Source organism: Chiroxiphia lanceolata, chromosome 8, assembly GCF_009829145.1.
Source record: "Chiroxiphia lanceolata isolate bChiLan1 chromosome 8, bChiLan1.pri, whole genome shotgun sequence".
NCBI lineage: Eukaryota > Metazoa > Chordata > Aves > Passeriformes > Pipridae > Chiroxiphia > Chiroxiphia lanceolata.
The window spans coordinates 28,514,887-28,533,826 of NC_045644.1; the positions used below are offsets into that span (position 1 = coordinate 28,514,887).

General features: G+C 39.7%; 1 protein-coding gene and 1 long non-coding RNA gene across 2 annotated transcripts in view; one reads left to right on the forward strand and one right to left on the reverse strand.

Annotated features, from left to right (window-relative positions):
- LOC116789898 overlaps positions 1–3,659 on the forward strand; it is a 23,527-nt gene extending 19,868 nt beyond the window's left edge. The window contains exon 3 of the long non-coding RNA XR_004358188.1: positions 1,535–3,659. This is a non-coding gene — a long non-coding RNA (uncharacterized LOC116789898). The remainder of the gene's footprint in view (positions 1–1,534) is intronic.
- Positions 1–16,335, reverse strand: part of OPN4 (opsin 4) — a 22,397-nt gene extending 6,062 nt beyond the window's left edge. Inside the window, exons 1-7 of the mRNA XM_032694179.1 lie at positions 16,201–16,335; positions 9,269–9,411; positions 7,207–7,340; positions 5,793–5,996; positions 3,785–3,956; positions 2,754–2,918; positions 158–265 (exon numbers count right to left, since the gene is read on the reverse strand). Coding sequence (XP_032550070.1) covers positions 158–265; positions 2,754–2,918; positions 3,785–3,956; positions 5,793–5,996; positions 7,207–7,340; positions 9,269–9,411; positions 16,201–16,227 — 953 coding nt within the window. The 5' untranslated portion in view covers positions 16,228–16,335. The remainder of the gene's footprint in view (positions 1–157; positions 266–2,753; positions 2,919–3,784; positions 3,957–5,792; positions 5,997–7,206; positions 7,341–9,268; positions 9,412–16,200) is intronic.
- Between the last annotated feature and the right edge of the window lie 2,605 nt (positions 16,336–18,940).

An 18,940-nucleotide genomic window follows, 5' to 3' on the forward strand; every position in this document is an offset into this window, starting at 1 on the left:
ATACATGGCATTGAGAAGTTTTCTTGTGGAGGGCAAGGCTGTCCTATGAGTTAAAATGAGCAGGTAAAGGAGAGTTTGGGTGCTATTCCTAAAAGTGACAAAGTTACTCTCAGATTTTCTTTGCTGTATTAAACATAGCTTATAAGACTGAACTTACCTGTATTTGGGGTGAGTGATGGCATAAATGATGGGGTTATGGATGACAGAAGCTTTGGCAATCACAGCTGGTATGGAGTTCATGAAGGGTGTTAGGGCATGGGAATACCTAGAGTAATGCAAATACATTATATATTTAGTGTTGAGTTCTGTATGGTCTATGCAGATATACACTGGCAAGACAATGCTTTATTAGTACTACAGAGAGAGTAAAAGGGGAGTTCTGTCCCTAAACAGTGAGAGAGCAAATTCTACATCCTTTGCCTGTAAAGATCAACATCAGTCTAATTGCATTTTTGAGAGTTATGATTTTCTTGGGGCTTCTCTTGCAGCACTTCACTGCTATGACTCAGGGTGGTGGTAATTCCCATGTTGTTTAGCCTAGGGACGATGTCAGCCTTCAAGAAGTGAATGTGCATTCATCAGGGTATCTGTTCCAAACTCAGCAGATACACTTCCTGGGTAATATGTCACTAAAGAGGTGTGAAGAATGAGGCATTATAGGGAAAGATAACTGATTAATCTACTTCTATTAATTTTTTTTTTCCTGATAATGATGTGAAAAGTGAAGAGGAAGTATTTTTCTGAACCAAACAGTGAAGGGAAAGTATTTTCACGTGTCTTATGTTACACTCATCTGTTACTGTGACCATGCATATATGCAGGTGATGTGACTCTGAAGGATAAATGAATTGTTGTCTATCTGCCATGCTGCCATCAGCCAGTTAATTTCTGAATATAGCTTGAAGTAGTCCACAAGTCTTGGTCAGAAGAAAGTCAATAGAACAGCTCAGACCAAAATAAGAGTAACGCTTCAGAGGCAGTTTCTACCAGGTAAATCCTCCTTAGACCTTAGAGGCTTTGAAGGCCTCTTCCTGCATTGGTAGAGTGAACTCTAAGTGAAGAATATGTTGTTGCTCTGTCAGGTGAGTTGTCTTTAGTCCCAGGCTATAGACACAGGCTGCTTGTCTGTCTCCTAGATGTAGCATGCAGTGATTTTATCCAAGTCTGTTGTAATAAAGGTTCACAGGAGGTGTTGGTCTGTCAGTCTCTGAAAAATCCCAGAAGGATTGCCTAAAATGCATAGTTCAGAAATGGAAAAAAAGCTGAATGAAGCAATATTGCTCCCTAGATATCTTCAGGAGCAAAATTTGCAAATGCTCATATGTGACATACTGAAGAGTTACAAAATTGTCCGTTTGTTCAGATTTTTGTGAGTGTGAAACACGGAGCAGAAGTCAAGTTCAGCAGGCACTTGATCCTCCTAAGGCAGATTTGATTCTCCTAAGGTAGATGCTGAATCACACAGGACAGCCTGACAGTTCTATGTAGCTAAAATGGTTATCTGAAAGCATCTCCTGATTTATTTTTTCTTTAGATCTCTTAGAGTACTACAAGGTAGCTGTGCTGCATTTCTGTCTCCTTGCCCTTCCTCAGTGTCTGACTGTTCACATATCACCAGTGGGAGATATCCAGAACCTAAGTCCCCCTTTGACAGGAAATGGGACACTAGGACACATCCTAAGGATTTGCATTTCCAGGTGAGGAACTTGTTTTCCTTCATAGAGAAAATGTTTGCTGCTGCTTGGAATTACCCTTCTGGATATAAAGGGAGAGAATCCTCTTCTCTCAGTACTTTTTCGTCTTAAGCCTATGATTTTAAGAAGATTTTAGAAGTGCTATGTTTAGGAAACTGCCTTCCTAAGCTATTTTAGTCAATTTTAGGAAAACCTACTTTTTATTTCTGAGTTGAAAAATACAGAGAGAAGTAGGATAGCATAGGAATCTTCCACTTGAGGTTTTGCAGGTGACAAACCTTCCTGAAGCAGATAGTCACACATTTTACAGAGGCTGAACTGAAGCACAGGAAAATTCACATGTTAATGTGGGAGAAATAATCACACAGAACCAAGGCATCTGGACTCCCAATCCATTACTTGTGCCTGGATTGTACCAACTGGTGTGAAGCTGTGTGCAGATACTGTTTTAATACTATCATGCTCCTGTTGAAATTGCTGTATAAAATGCTGACAATTAAATAGATGAAGAACATGCTTTGATGATTTATATCCAGCATCAAAAAGCTCCCAATGCAAGTAATGTACTAATTTTGAACTTGCTCATACATGTAAGGAATTTCAGCACTTTGTTGTAACATGGCAAAATGAAAAGACTTTTGTAAGTTAAAGAAGTGGAGAAAGAAAAGAGAATAAACCCCTGGGTGGATCTTTTTGGGGCCCTTTATTTAGCACTTTGGTGCTAAATAAAGTTCAGATAGTTCAAATATCCTAGCATGGAGAATCTGCATTCAGAAGTCTTCAGCATGGTAGTTTATGTTGCCAATAATAACATTAATAACATTCCTATTTTCTTTCTCTCTTTTTTTTTTTTGTTTACTTTTCTTATAGTCAAACTAAGAAAAAAAAATCACAGTCAGCATGTGCCCTGTTTGTTAAATATCACTCCTAAATATGTGAATATTTTGGATACACTTCAGACATTAAACTTGACAAGTAGCTTTGACTTTCATCTGTCTTTTACTATTTCATAGCTTTTGCTTTCACTGAATATTCCTTTGCTGATACATTTATAATTACCCAGCAAAAGCTACCAGAGCAACAACAGAGTATGGTGACCAGGAAATGACAAAAAGCAAGATGACAATCAGTGCAATTTTGGCCATCTTCCACTCATTTTTCATCCTCCGATACTGTTTCTGGAGCTCTTTATTTCCATGTTTGCTTCCAAATGTCTGAACAGACCTAGAGGAAATAAACATACAACAGCAAAAAAACAAAAGTAGGGAATTGAGCAAATAGCTTCATAAAGTGGGGCAGCAATTACTCTTCTGCTACTTTAGTCTAAAACTCCTGCACTTTTAATGCTTGCTAATGTATGTGAGTGGTGCTTCACAATCCAATGCACTTCTGTCGCACTTATCAGTGGCAAAATTCAAATGTGCTTCGGTGAAGAAAATAGTCCTGTACCAGTAGAATTTCCACATAAAACAGGTATTGAAGACAGTTGAATAACACTATGTTAAAGACAGTTAGAGGGGTTGTTGCTTGCCTGGGTCTCATTTTCTCCCTGGCTGTCACTTTGTACTTCTGAGCTAAGTGACCAGACGCGCTGGGACAGACAGGACAGATTCCTGCAGGTTACACACGTAGTGTCAGGCTGGCCTTGATTTTTACTGCTATAGTTTTTTGTTTCAGGGACCAGTGATTAAATGTTTTATCCCTTGTCACCCTTTGTCAAACATGGAATTTGTAGTTCAATTCCATCTATTTTTCTGTGGAACAGTTATTTATACACTGTCGTTAGGTGTCTCTGATGTCCCTTTTGTATTTCTTATGGTTGGTTAATTTCTGTACCCTTTTCCATGTCATTAGATAATATACTGAACAGCTCTGGCTTAAATTCAGGAATGGCACTTCTAAGGATCATGCTTCTTACCATGTTGACTATTGACAGAATTCTGTTCTGGTTGCCTGTCTCAGATGTGCATACAAAATAAAAGTGAAAAACTTCCCAATTTTCTTCTGTTCTTTCTTTTCTTTGTTTGTTTTAAGAAAATAAACAGCCACTTAAAGAGAAGGATAGAAATTTGAGACTGTTGGCTACTTACTTGTTGGCCTTCTTGATAGCCTCAAATATAAAGACATAGCTGTATATGATGGCAATCAAAGGAATGAAGAAGACAAAGCAGAAAAGCAGCATCGTGTAGGCGCGGACTGATGGGGTGAAAGTCATGTAGTCCCAGGAACAGGAAGTCAGCAGCCCCTCAGGAACATATGCACCTAGAAAGAAGGACAGGAGAAGGCATAAATCATGAAGTCATTCTTATTCTGAGTGCAGAAATTAGAGAAAGATACTCAGAATAACATGGGATTTAGTCCTATTCTCTGAAAGGCAAAAAGAGTTTAGAAGGATAAACAATTCTTCATACAAAGCACCTCTCTATTTTCTTTTGCTCTGTTGTTCTATTTATGTTATGTTTAGCAGTCTAAGGCTTCCAAAAACTAAATAATTTTGCTTCAGTTCTTGAATATTGTTTCAGGCTTATCATAGTCAAAGAGCATCTCTCCAAATACTTACTGGGTCTTGCACCAGACCTGTATTTGTTTTTCAGTATCTCCATTTCCTGTCCTCCCAAGGAGTTAAACCAATTGCTGTGGCTACCACTTTTTTAAGCTCATGCAGGTAAGGGAAATTTACTGGGCAAAGGAGAAAGATTTATTGTGCAGATCAAATTAATTTTGTCATGAAGTAAAGCTCAGTACAGGTAAAAAAAAAACATACATACCTAATGTTCTGAGTGAAATAAAATGCAATCTATTTAAAAGAACTCTGTCAAACTGTTCAGTAAATAAATTGATAATAGCAATGTCTTTTTACCTTTGAATTTTAATTTTCACTGTTTACACTGATATTTTCTGTTCAGCTCTTAAAAGTATTGCACCAGATGTTCTCAAATGCATCTAATTACAATGTGAGAGTTCATACTGTGGGCACTATTAGAATCTAATTTAAAGATAACAACAGCCTTCAAGCAATTATTCCACCTTCTCCAATTAAGAATTGAGAATGTATGACTATATTGTCATTTTGTTGTTCTAACAGCTCCTCACTCAACTAAAGGCTGCTTCTGCCAATATTGCAGTTTGCCTGCTTAAACATGCTTCATGTTTACGGGGCACCAGGATGACAACAATATGACAATAATAAAATTCTGCTGAAATTCTGCTCAGTAACTGAGTTGGTTGCAACATCCTTTAGTAAAGTCAAACACGTCTGTGTTCTCACCTCAGCTGAGCAGACACATTCTCTTGTGGAATTAGGGAGCATAATAATGGGCTGGGGTTTTGAATGATGAGTTCATTGTAACTTACTGACTGAAAGTGGTGACTCACAGGAAATAAATTAATGGTAGGGAGGCAGATTCAAATGAGGAAAAATAACAGAAACTCTCTTTGTTACACGTTGCAAGGATCAAGGTGCTGTACAAGTGTTCCAATTTGCAGGTGTAAAATTCACATTTACAGAAGCATTCTAGTTATTACTAAATGCCATCCTTATTGGAAGCCTTAGTGACAACACCAATCACTGAATGGAGAATGTGGACAACACCTAGTGAAATTTGTCCATCTGGAACACAGTCAAGACTTACTAAAGATGTACTTGCACAAAATGCTCAGACTATTCCTCCTTATTCTGAATAAAGAAAATTAGATTGACTACTGTCTTACACAGCACCTTTGAGGATGAAAAAAGTCTTCAGAAATAACACAAATACATTTATTTCACTTTTATACTGTTGAATTTGGTTCAATAGAAGTAGGCATGGGATAATAGGCAGGCACATTCTTCATAAATTTTGGTCATGAATTTATCTGCTGTTCTTTATGTGCTTAAGAGAAAGTGCCATTGTCATATAATATTCTGTAATACACACTTGATTTTTTTTCTTTTGATTAGAGATCTTCAGTTTCAACATGTATTTCATCAGGGTTTTTTTTCAAGTTGATTTATTCAAGACTAATATGCAAGCCATTAATTCAACCCACTCCTGTACCTGTAACTGGTCTTTAATCCAATGCTATGAGGGCAAAGAAGTTTTATTCCATTTCACTTACTCCATCCGAAGAAGGGTGGGAGACTCCAAGCCAAAGAGTACAGCCAGACTCCTACCAGGATTATTAGGGCCTTCTTCTTAGATGTCACTCCAACAGAAGCCAGAGGTTTTGTGATGACAAAATATCTGTCCAAGGCAATCACCATCAAAGTGATCATAGATGTAATGCCAAAGAGAGCTCCACAGAAGGCATACAGCTCACAGCCTTTCAATGAAGATGACAGAAGTAGCAGTGAAATTAATCTGCCCATGCTAATTAATTTCTGGGAGAGTTCAAGTCTGTGTTTCTTATGAACTAATGTCTCCTGGAATTTGTAAAGCAATGAAACTTCAGTTTTCCTGCAGTTATAATGCTATTTCAAAGCTGCTGTCTGTCTTACTAATTACATTATCCATGGAGATAAACTTCAAAGATTTTGTTTGCTTCAATTGCTGGAGACAGTGATACTTAACATATTTTCACTCATTGATTTCTAATGTTTCTAGTGGGATCATTTCTGCTGTCAATTAATGTCTTGCTTAAATCCAGTTTTACTGCAGCTCCCATAGAAACAGCTGTTTGGCTTAACAGTGGGTTTTAGTTACTTTGGTATCAGGGAACAATTCATGTCTCAAGGTCAGCATAACTGAAGTAAATATGCAGACTATGAATATATTAATGAGTAATTTTTCTGAAGTAAATATTCAGACTATGAATATATTAATGAGCGAATTTAATTGCTCAAACAACCTAATGATTAAAAGCAGTGGTTTGGATTGGGTTTTTATTTTAACATGTATGCAAATGAACACTTAATGGAATTAAAAAAATATATTTTTGGTCATCAGAGATCAAAATAGCAACTTACTTCCCTGATTTCTAAGAAGTAATACTCTCTGTCAGTAGCTGTTCAAGAGGCAAAGACTAGTCTTCCTCTTAGAACAGTTACATAGGAAGAATGAAAGCACCTTCATTCCACATTTTATTACTACACAGGACGTGTTCAGTTAATATTTCTGTTGTGAAAATTCACGTTTTCCAGCCTTTCTTGCCTCACTTTGCCAAGTGCAAGGCCCAGAGCAGGTTATTTAGAAGAGCTTTAAAGCTGGCGTGCTGAGGGGGCATTGCTTCTTTATCACAGGACAAAGTAACTGGGTCCTGAGATGACTGGGGAAGAATGCTGGCAGGGAGAGTAGTGTTGTGCCTCACATTGCCAATGCTGCCTTTGGATCTGTCTTGTGTAATTTTGCTCTCCTAGTGGGAATGTATTTATTGCACGCAGACAAAAAAGTTCAAAGGAATATTTATGTCAACATTGAAACAATGTTGATAAATGTTCTCAACATTGCAAGAGTACCAGAGAATAAGGAAATAGATTAACTGGCACTATGGTGAGAACATAAATAGTGATGTCTTAGAAAGAACATATACTAACCTTTCTCGCCAAAAATCCAGCGTTTGTGGAGGCTGTTGGTGAAAAAAACTGGAGACTGTGTGATGGACATCAGGAGGTCACTAATAGCCAGATTGATGATGAACATGTTGGCTGGAGTCCGAAGGCTCCTAGTCCTAAAAAAAGCAAAAGAAATGTTGCTAAACACTCCTGCACTGTTAATTGTGCTGTTACTCCTTCCTGTGAGCCTTGGCAGCTTCACGAGTACCAAGAAATGCTACACAGTAAGCTAGAGCATAGTGCTTCTCATTTCCCTCATGAGAGAACACAAGCAAGGCTCAGTTTTACACCCTTATACTCCTGTGCACTTTAAAGGATTGTTCTCATAACCAGCTCAGTGATGGGGATAAATCATATTGTTCTTTAAACATTCTAACCCAGTGCACTGCATGTCCACAATTAACAGGAAATTAAAGTCGATGTACAGTATGGATTTCTGGATCTGGGTCATGTTGAGCAGGAGAAGGGAGTGCATTTTCCACTACTGATAAGATCAACAGTGACTTCCAAATACAGGGATTAAGCAAACTCACTATGTACCATATGAAGCATTTTGTTTAACATTAGTTCTTCTTTATGACACTCATTTCACTGGCCTGAACACTGACTTTAAAGAGAGCAATGGCCAGCCTCCAGTGCATCCTGCCTGTGTATGTTATTCTTAGTATTATAGTGCAGTGTTTTAAGGAGTACACATAAAAACTCAATGGAGAGTTCCTCATTCTGGAGCTCAGTGTAACTTTTTAGCTCCTTTCTCAAATTTTCAGTCTTAGACACAACTGGAAATGGCCTGAATAAATGATGGTTCTTTGCACTAGTCCAGAATCAATCTCTAGAACTACTGTCCCCTATCTGTCAATTTAGGAGCAAGGAGATATTATTGGTAGGTGCTTATGGGCTGTGTGTATTTGTTCCATAGTCTGCAAAATTACAGAACATATTTCTGTTTCAGGCAGTAACAGAAACAGTAATGGCTGTTTTACTGTTTGCCATTACTTGAGACTGCTTTGTAAGCACCTCAAGTGTTCTCTGAATTTCTCATGTACTTGTTACTTTGCTATCAGTATCCCTTTCTGTTTTCATAACACCTTCAAGTGAAGACAAGCTGTGTCCTCCAGTGGAACTGCAACTGCTGTGACTGGATTTCCCATATGGGATCAGCAAAGAGCTCAGCCAGCACATGTACTATCCTCACATATCTGACCTGCATGCCAACCCTTTCCTGTTCTTAAGGCCATTGTCATTCACACTTAAGTGTTGGTATCTACTTTGAATGCACATGCCAAAACCTAACATTTAATGCACCCCATAAATATAGACTTGAGACCCAGACTACTTTCCTCCACACTCCAGTGATGGGAGTTAACCCAGGCAAATTATCACATAATTGCTGTTATTTTGTTTTATTACTTAGTGTCTAAACACCAATCATGCAGTAGAAGCTCACCAGCCTGGACATGATGCCAATGCTCTGCCTCAGTGTGACAAAGCAGACACAGGTGGACATGGTAGACATATCACATTGTTGTCAGAGAACAAACTTCCCTCAGGTATAAGAGCTGGAATGTGGTTTTAGTTAAAAGGAAATAAGCCAAGTGTTAGAAAATGTGAAAAAATGAGGCATGGCCACTAAGGAACAGAGAGGGAAAAGAAACTGAGCGGCTAAAAGTAGAAAGAAGGACGCATCAAAAATAGAGATTTGTGTGACACAGGGGTGCAAACCAGCCCATCAGTCCAGTGCAGACACAGTTCAGGCAGTAGAAAAAAATGAACGTTTCTGCTTTGGCTGCTTTTCTACTACTTGGCATATCTGGATGATTCTGGGGAGTTTTGCTAACCATTTTGCTATGGCTGTGGGTACTGGGAGGAAGTCAGAGGGAAATGGCAGGTTTGCCACCGCTTTTCCCACAGCCATGTCTCTTGGTGCATTTTACCGTGCCTGCATAGCAGTGTGATAGTATGCCTGCACCGTGTTTGCAGAGCACAAGGTACGGTTAACATTCTTATATTTGAATATTTAAAAAGACATTCAAAAGAAAGATACCTGCAGAAAGCATAGAAGACCAGGAAATTACCCAGAGTTCCTGTGATCCCCACTAAGAGAATGACTATTCCAATCGTATAATGGGCATGGTCTGGGACATCCACTGTAGGAAAGGCATCAGGAACATCTTGCACTGTCATCTTCTATGGAGCAAACAAGAGGTCATAGGTATATTGCCAGACTTCAGAATAAGCTGGCATGTGCTTCTCTGGAAGAGGAAACGGTCCAGAATGCAAAAAGACAGCAAGCAAAAAAAGTCAGAATAAGCTAATGGCTTTCAAATTACATTTACTGTTGATAAACCTCAGGGGATAAATATGCCATCAACAGTGCAAAGGACGCTTTATGTGTTTGCTGTTTATTCAGAATTTTGGTGCAGAAAAGCAGCCTGTTCCCTCTTAAAAGAAAGATAAGTATATAGAGGAGAAAAAGAAGAGACAGGAAGGGACTCGTTTCATAGCATGTGACATCAAGGAATGCAGTATTTAACAAGTAAGCTTTCTATAGTTTTCATTTCAGGAAAGCTTCTGTACCTGTGAAGTGTGATTTCTGTTGTCCTATGACATCACTGGGTAGACTAACTAAGTAGAAATGATCTATGGAGAAATAGGCATTCATTCTTTTAGCAGTATGGCTATGCCACCTCTCCCACTAAATAACATTGAATTGCAAGCTGCCCTCAAGAGATGATTACCAAAAGCCTGACAGTGATAAACAAGAGCTTTTTGGAAACTAAATTAAGGATCAAGAAAACTAAAACACAAACCCTGTATACCTTATGCCTGGTTTCCACACCAGTTCTGGTTTTGCTCTTCACGGAATAAAAGTATTTTGCTGTCTGTGAAGTATTTCATAAAGCACTTTGATCAAAGCATCTGTGTCTTAATCAATTAATAACTCAGAGCAAAATTCTGTAGCCAAGTCTGAAGACTACACTATTTTAAATAATTTTTAAAACATTTTTTTACTTAAGTATGAGGAGTCACAAAAACATTTTAGGCCAAGACTGAGGCAATGAAGCAAACTATAAGGCTGCACCCAAGAAGCAGGATGACCTGATAGAAACTGAAGAGAAGAACAGCTGTCCAAATGATTCCTGTTCTGCTGCCTTTTGACATAAGGTCAGGTGAGGAGACTTAAACACTCACCTCTGTGCAACTACCAGTGTCCTAAACACCTTTTGGCATCAGCTCCAACCAGCTAATGGAGTCATGAAAAATACCAAGTCACATCCTCAATCATCTGCAACTTCTTCACAGCCAGGCTTTTCTCATCAAGGGTGGCCACTCACTCTGGAGTGGAGTGCCATGACCACTGCTCGTAGTTTAACTCTGCAAGCTGCAGCCATGGCATTCCTCAGCTATTGAGCTTCCAGAATCACACCAGGGTTGTGAAAAGGCCAGGAAATACTTTGAATCTTTGGTAGCCTACCTCCTGTGAATACTGTCAGCTTGGCTGAGGCCTAGGACCCAGGACAAGGGAATTGCCTACACCAAGGTCTGTGCCTGTTCCAAACTTCAGTAGTGCTCTGAGGCTGGATATGTTCTTTCCAATCGTAGGTACTGGCAGGTGGGGGTACAGCTGTCATGTGCAGTCATTCCTTTCTAGGAAAGGGAAGGTTGCTGGCAGGAAAGGAGGAAAGTGCACAGAGGTTGATATGAAGCTCTGCCTTTTATGCTACAGTTAGCAGTCACTGTTAGAGTGCAAGTCATAAATGCCTTTGACAAAACCCCAGCTGTCAAAGGAAATGGGTTTTTGTAGACAACAGAGGTGGACATTACTTCTGAATACATCTGTGAGGTTGGGCTGAGGTTATCAGAGGCAGTGTGTATTTAAAACCAGTGTGCCAATAGCAAGAGGTGAACCCCAGGAGTGTCTGGAATTCTGGAAGAGATTGTCTTTGCTTTGTGTGCTGAAGGTCTGCCCGCAGCAATCCTCAACAACTGGAGTGCACTCCCTGGGTTCCTACATTAGCAGCAATGAAATGCTGGACAAATACTCTGATCTAAGAGAGAGAAAACATAGATCTGGCTGTTATGGTAATTGGAGAATGTTAAGGTTAATACACTAACTGGATGACAGTATCATGGCATTTATTGCTCAGGTTCCTGCAGCAAAGTGTAAGTTGGTATCACATCATCAACATGAATGGGCACCTTGCCTAGGTGGAAATTGCTGTGCTCAACACACTGCCAGTAAACTAACAAAATAATCCCATACTAATAGCAAGTGGGTAGGGAGGGTCTGAGGTAAAACTGTTTTAAGTAAATGAGATCAGGTGTTCTTTGGTTTGGGTTGGTTTGATTTCTCCTTAGTCTTGTGGCTAGAAAATTTTTAAACTGCTGTTCTACAGAGGGTTAATTATGATTATTAGTGGAATGGAAATTCCTGATGTTTTTTCCCTGTAGCTACCCGTTTAATCAGAACTGGATCAATGTAATAGAAATGAAGCAACTAAAGGAGATTGTTTTGGCTACAAAAAACAGATTAGAATGGCTTTAATTTGAATTAAATTTTTGGGGGACTAAGGACAAGAAAAACTTAAAAGACAAATATAAATACACAGAGAAATCACAAGAGAGGCAAGATTACTTAAGGGAAAGTAGAAGACTGAAATGACATTCACAAGTGAAACAAGTTCAGAGTCAATAAAAATGTCAAGTGTGGGGAAAAAAAAGGAGTAATATTTATACTGGAGCAGTTAAAGGACATGAATTATACTACATATAAGGGCAAAAAAAAAAAGAGGTCTGTGGCAGAAAGGAATAAATTAGCATTTTAGCGTGGACTTCTTTAGGACTTGGATTTTTACCAGAGGGTACAACTCTGGTTGTTCTCTAAGAGGTAAAAATCAATTGTTAAAAAAATTAATTTCACTGTTTTTATTGGAAATACAGGTCTGATTCTATGATTGTGTCAGTGTCAAAGAAGGTTACTAGTTGACCAAGAAAGCATTAGCTCAGGCTTAAGGACTACAAATTCATCACTAAATTGCATACATACAGCTTCCTTACTACAAGACAAAAACCTGTGCCTGTCTCGAGTTCAGCTCTGTAACTTCTGTTGGAATTGCATGTCAAAAGAAAGGATGGGAGAAAAAGATAATGCTTGAGAAAATCAGGTCAGCAGGATAATCAAGAAATCAGTTAATTCCCAAAGCTTTTCTCTGTTCAGTTCCTCCAGCGCATTAGCCTTGTTTGTTCTGTCTTCTGTTGTCCTCCCACAGTTCTTGGTTGGAAGGGAAGAATAAAAATCCCGCTGTTGCAACCTGTATTGTTGTACTTGTCCTGTGAGAATACTCTGAGCTACTCTTTCAGTTGCAGTGATAATGCCTTGTTTTTTCTGCTCAGCCTTCTTCCTATAAACACCTCATAATGAGGGGATTGGTACTAAGATCAGCACCGTTCAACATTTTGTCAGTGACAGGGACAGTGGGATCAGCACCCTCAGCAGGTTTGCTGGTGACACCAAGCTGTGTGATGTGGTTGACACGCTGGAGGGAAGGGATGCCATCCAGAGGGACCTGGACAGGCTTGAGAGGGGGGCTGTGAAACCTCATGGAGTTCAACAAGGCCAAGACAAAGTTCTAAATGTGGGTCAGGACAGTCCCAAGCACAAATACAGGCTGGGCAGAGAATGGATTGAGTGCAGCCCTTGGGAGAAGGACTTGGGGGTGTTCATAGAAACACAGAATGATTTAGGTTGGAAGGGACCTTAAAAACTATCCAGTCCCAACCTCCCTGCCATGGGCAGGGACACCTTCCACTAGACCAGGTTGCTCAGAGCCCCATTCAGCCTGGCCTTGAACACTTCCAGGGATGGGGCATCCACAGCTTTTCTGGGCAACCTGTTCCAGTGCCTCATACCCTCATAGTAGGGAATTTCTTTCCAATATCTAATTTAAACCTTCAATTTGAAGCCATTTTCCCTTGTCCTATTACTGTGTCCTTGTAAAAATTCCCTCTTGTAGACCCCCTTTAGGTACTGAAAGACTACTAAGGTCTCCTCAAAGCCTTCTCTTCTGCAGGCCCAACAAACACAATCTCTCAACTTTTAGCAGGTTAAAAGTAGGTTTTATAATTTTGTTTGGGTACGTATGAAAACAGGCCTTTTGCTGCAGCTATGTAAGAATTGTGGGTCTTAATCTCTGAAAGACATGTCATTTATTATTTATTTAGACTATAGTTTTGCAGAATCAATAAATAATTTTACTCTGGTTAACCAATTCAGATGAGCATTCCTGACAAAACATTATCCTGCCTTTAGCCATGACTGGGCTTCATAGAGATGCGAAACATGCAGAATGAACAGTAATGTGGGAATTTTATTTTAAATAGTCTTAGTACCCTAAAACAGGGTTATTAACCCTTTGAAAGGATAATCTTAGTGTAGAATATTTTTATCCTCCATATAAAGTGTAATCCATTGCTAAATCCTGCCCTATCATTTGCCTCAATAGATGTAGTGTCAGGAAGTCACCAAGTTGCTCTACGTTCACGTGTTTCCTTCCAGCAGGTTTAAGAGTGTCCTTGTGGAAACGCTAGAGTGGAGGGAAACAGTTAGGTTTAAGGCAGTTTGCCTTCTGAAAATGCTCACCGTTTTCCCTAAAGGAATGTTTGTCTACTGCTTACAAGACAGCTAAAATAGAACTGTGTTTTCAGTTGTCTTTCAGTAAACTTGACTGAGGCTTATAAACTTGAGATGCTTTTCAGGAGTTTGAAGAAAGACAAATGTGTTACAGATAGATATGTCTAAATCCTTGCCATTCTGGCCTTGCCTGTGGAGGCTGCAGCACAATATGGAACCTCATTATTCTCTATTTATGGCCGGCTGCCACAGCTGCTTACTGTGGGAGGCAGAATTCTTCCTGGAGGGACAATCTGAGGAGCCAGCCTCCTTCTTTAGGAAGAGAGTAGAGCACAGGCCCTCCTACTAAGGCATAGTGCAAGCAGAGAAAGGGTAAAAATTAATCAGCCACAGTGCAGATTCATTAGGGCATGTAGGGCAGAACTTGTATTTCACCATGAAGTTTGTCAAGACAATTCCAAAACCAGGAACAGAAAAGACTACGACAAGGACATTTTTCAGCTACTTCTGCCTGAACATGGCAGATGGATTGTATCTAATTTGGTGTAAAACAAGACAAGAAAAGGGAAAAGGAAAGGAAATAGGGACTGCTATGCTGTGGCTTTTATGAATTCATCTGACTCGACAATGTAGGCATTGGTTTTGCAGAATTAATGTTTGAAGGAATAGAGCCCAGTTCCAAAACACGTGCAAGTTTTGGCAGTCTGACATTGACTTTGGCAATATAACAGGTTCCTTTGTTATTAATTTTCCTGCAAATACAGGTAGGGAAGCTGCTTATTTACACAGTATGACTTATCCAACCAATGTGTTAGGCCTTTTACATTACGAAAAATTACATAGTTCAGAAAAACTATCAGATCAGAAACACTACCATTTCCTGGGGTTTCTTGCGTGGTGTTTGTATTGCCTACCTACAAGAGGCCTCAAACAACTGAGAGCACTCATTTTTCTTTACAGGTCCTTGCTCTGATTTCTGAGCTTGCCTCTGTAGGCACTTGCTCTGTGATGACAGGCAGCACAGACAGGAGTGTAATCCCACCTCAATTACGGTTTCAGCAGGGTGACGCTGACTGCTAAGCCCTGTTTCCAGTTGACAGCAGGGCTTTCCATGGATGACGTTTGTCTTGTTGAGCAATTTGGATAGTAGATTTTGTATCCTATCTTCCAGATTTAATCTCAGCCACAAGCAGCACATTCTGCTTTCAATCCTGAAACTCTCTTAAACCAGTTTTATGTGTCAAATTAAACCGCAAAAGTTTGGAAATACAGGCACTTGACCTAGGGAGGGGACACAGACAGCTAATTAAATCTTTCAGCAGAATAAGTCAAAGATCAATTTTTAATTTTCCAGTGTAAATCACCCCATCCCCAGAATCCTTTTCCATTTTGCCATGCTCTCTCCAGTCCCTTTTTTCTCTCCCTGCTATGTTCTGATATCCTCTTTCATGTGTTATCCATCTAATTTAGTGTGTAAGTGCCTTGGCTCAGGACACTTCTCTGTTCATTTTTCTGTAATACACTTCACACATCCAGGTTTTATCAAAATTAGATTTTAAAAACTTTGAAAATTAGGTTGGGTGACATTTTTATTATATACTTCTAAACAGACTTTTGTATAGACAGCAGGTGAACAAAACTCAGTAGTTCTGATAGCATACTGAGAGACAAAAACAGGCAGAGGACCTCTGAACTCCTTTGGTTCAGGCTTGTGGGGTCGGACGGAGAATATTTCTAGCAAACCCAAAAGATTCCATTCTGAAGTGTCATCACAACAGATTCTCACCTGCACACTTCCAAGGAAGTTTTCTTTCTCTTCAGTATTTAAAAACTGAGAAAGAGCTTTGATAGGACTTACCTGGGAAAAATTTCTGAAAAACTTTCCTAGGTAACTGCACATAACAACTCTTTTAACATTGACATAAGCACTCCACATTGACATAAGCACTCCACTGCACTTACATACAGATTATTACAGAAATGATAGGGATTTCCATCCTGAATAATAACACAAGCGAGCATTGTGTTTGAGCTGCTAAACAGCTGTTCAATGTACAAGAACGTTTCCATAGTTTGCAACATATTGGATGCACTGTGCCATCAGTCATTCCTTTCTGCCTTCCACCCATGTAACTGCTGAAAAACACTGCTTGTGCAGTCCTTTCTGCATTAAATAAATAGTTTAAGGAATAAAAAGAGGATTTAAAAGTTTTCATTATGTTGTGCATTATGGCATTACAGCACTAAATGTGTACATGCTCCTTAAATGTCCCTTTACAGTCCTATAAATGCCAGCCTTGCCAGAGATCTATATGCTACAGCTTTTAGTGACAGAAAACACTTACTGTTGGGGCTCTAAGAGGCAGATCCATGAGTGTGTAGGCATTGGCTTCCGAGTCATTCCAAGCATTGAAGGCCTCCACAATTTTGGTGCTGTTGGCTTCCTCAGAGGGACAAGAGATCCCCCTCTGGATGGGCTGATTATTCAGGTGAACAAAATCTAAGCAAAAACCAAGAAAGAAGAGCTGTCCTCTTAATTTAAGTCAGCCAGTTTACCTTTGTGTGTGTGTGTGTGTGCAAAGCAGGTTGTTAGATTCTTTGGAATAGTGTAGATCCAGTGCAGAGTTTCTCACTAGAGCTTCAGATTGCTTCAGTCCATCCCCAGCTTAGCAAAGGGCAGCAGCAGCGGCTTCCATTTAAATACAGGAGGGGGCAGAGTCCGCACATGCCCAGTTTGAAGCTTGTTCCATCCTGATTCCAGCTTTCCTATAATGACAGTATAAAACTGATGCTCACTTCAAAGTGCTGTCATCTCCTTTTTGCCTCTGACAGATTTATGTCTGAATTTTAATGCTATTTGCACATTATCTGTATATGAAAACAAAAGAGTTAAAGGGCTGAGTTCACCGCCTCAAATATTAGACCTTACAGTTCACTTTCACTGTATTGGTGAATTAGTTTTTTGTAGCCTGCTTTTAAAGAAGATATATGTGTACAGTTCTGCTGAAATTGTCAGAACTCAAATACATTCTGATATGAAACAATGTGCTTGTGAGCACTTCTGTCTTATAGAATTTAGGTCATGGTTGTTTGTTGGTCCATTTCTAAAAATAAACAAAACATAGGGATAAAACCCACTGACATCATCCTTTTCTGCTCTTTAGTTAAAAAAAAAAAAAAAGACACACAAATACCTTAGCAGAAAACAGCAAATATCCACCTGTTTCAAGAGGTGCTTGGTTTCTTTTTCAGTTGTGTTATGTAGGGCATACATGAGCAGGTTTTTATTCACACCAATCTTGCTTTACATTGCATTGTGCAAAGAGACACGAATTGCTGTATTCCCAGCTGAAAGCCTATTACTGTGGTAAAGTGAAGTTTAATTGCAATAGAGAATTAGGCACAGTGTGTGAAAAAGCTCTTCTAGCAGATACTGCAGCCTAAATATCAGGGAGTTTAGGCCTTCCACCCACTGCCAAAATGACCCTGATGCGAGCTATTAGCTTCATTGCAGCTGGGGATAAAAATAGATGGTGTGAACTGTTACTGGAAAGCCTTTGTGAGAAGGCTGTGATAGTAATGGTGGGAACTGTATTCCCCCAGCTCTGCACACACTCCTCTTCTCATGTACCTTTCCTTAAATTAGCACAAGCAGCACCTAAACTGAAGGAAAAGGGATTGCATTTCTTTGCATGAACAGGAGTTGTGCCTCTAATGAACGGCACTCACCTGTAGTGCTGCAGAGTCCCTTCCCTTGATAATCATTTAAGGAAGGCAGTGGTAACCTTGTGTCACCAGGCCACTGAACATTAACCAGAGGAGACACTTCTTAGATGCTACAGCCTCTCAAACGGTGAGATCTTAAAAATAATTGTTAGCAGACCTGTCATGAAAGGCAAAGATATTCCGTGGAGTATCTCTGTCCTGTAGTGCTGGTAGACACAACCAGGCCAGATTTAAACCAGCTGTGGCAGAACTGCACCCAGAGGTGGCTCTAGGACTGACAAGTTCCAGCTTTGTCAGTGTCTGAGATTCTACAGTAATCTTCTAGAGTGTGCTCTTCTCCCCTTCTCTGTGTGTGACATCAGACACAAGAATATCGGGGCTATGGTGGATGTGACATTAATGGTACAAATTGCAAAAGACATTGTTGTGAACTCCAAATCCATCACTGTTCCTGCACACACAGCGCTTGCAGGCAGCACACTGTAAGGATGAGGCAGCAAACAACGGTGTTGGACATTTTGAGGGACAGGACCTTTTTGGAAGACAATTTCCCATTTTACTCCTAAAGAGGCAGGAGGTGCCATTGCAGAAAGCCACAATGTGAGACTGCCAAAGGCTCGTACTGTCTTCAAATAAAGCTTATCAAGGGAGTGGAGCAGAAAGGACACTGAAATGATTGATGTGCAGAGAAAGGAGACAATGGGAGACCTCCCATTTGTGTGAACTTTATGTTCAAAGGAGTTGCATACAGTTATATCCTGATCTTGTCAAACTGATAGGACATAAAGTTTGAGGCATGCAATCTTCAAGACAAGCATAAGCACTGGATCAGATGTGATCTTTGACTCAACATTCTCATTTTCTTTGCTTAGATCCTCTTAGTTTTCTGCTTTATGTCTTAGTTTTGGACAATGCCGACACAGTCTGTTTACATGCAGCTTGCACATGAAGTTTTCCTTTTCCCTCAGTTGCAGATGACATTTTTCTTCCTTCTTGTTTCCTCTCATCTTAACAAGAAGTCACTGCACTGAAAATATTTCATTTCCAGTTAGCCTGTAAGCATCCAATTTTTTGGCATTTTTAGAGGACCCCACAATACGTTTGGCAGAGTAGTCAGCTCAGTGAATAAATGTGGTCTTTTTAAAAGTAAATTAGACATTACAAAAGCCATGTGTCTTCTTGCTTCATTAGATTTGGCATTGTTGTACATGCCTTCCCAGGTAGATGAATTTGATTAGTTCAGCAGCTCCTGAGAGTGTATGATGAAACAATATGCAGAAAAGGAGAGAAAGAAAGCATTCCCAGTGAGAAGCGGATGCTCATCCAAAAAGGGTTACTGCTCTGGTATCCTTCCTTTGC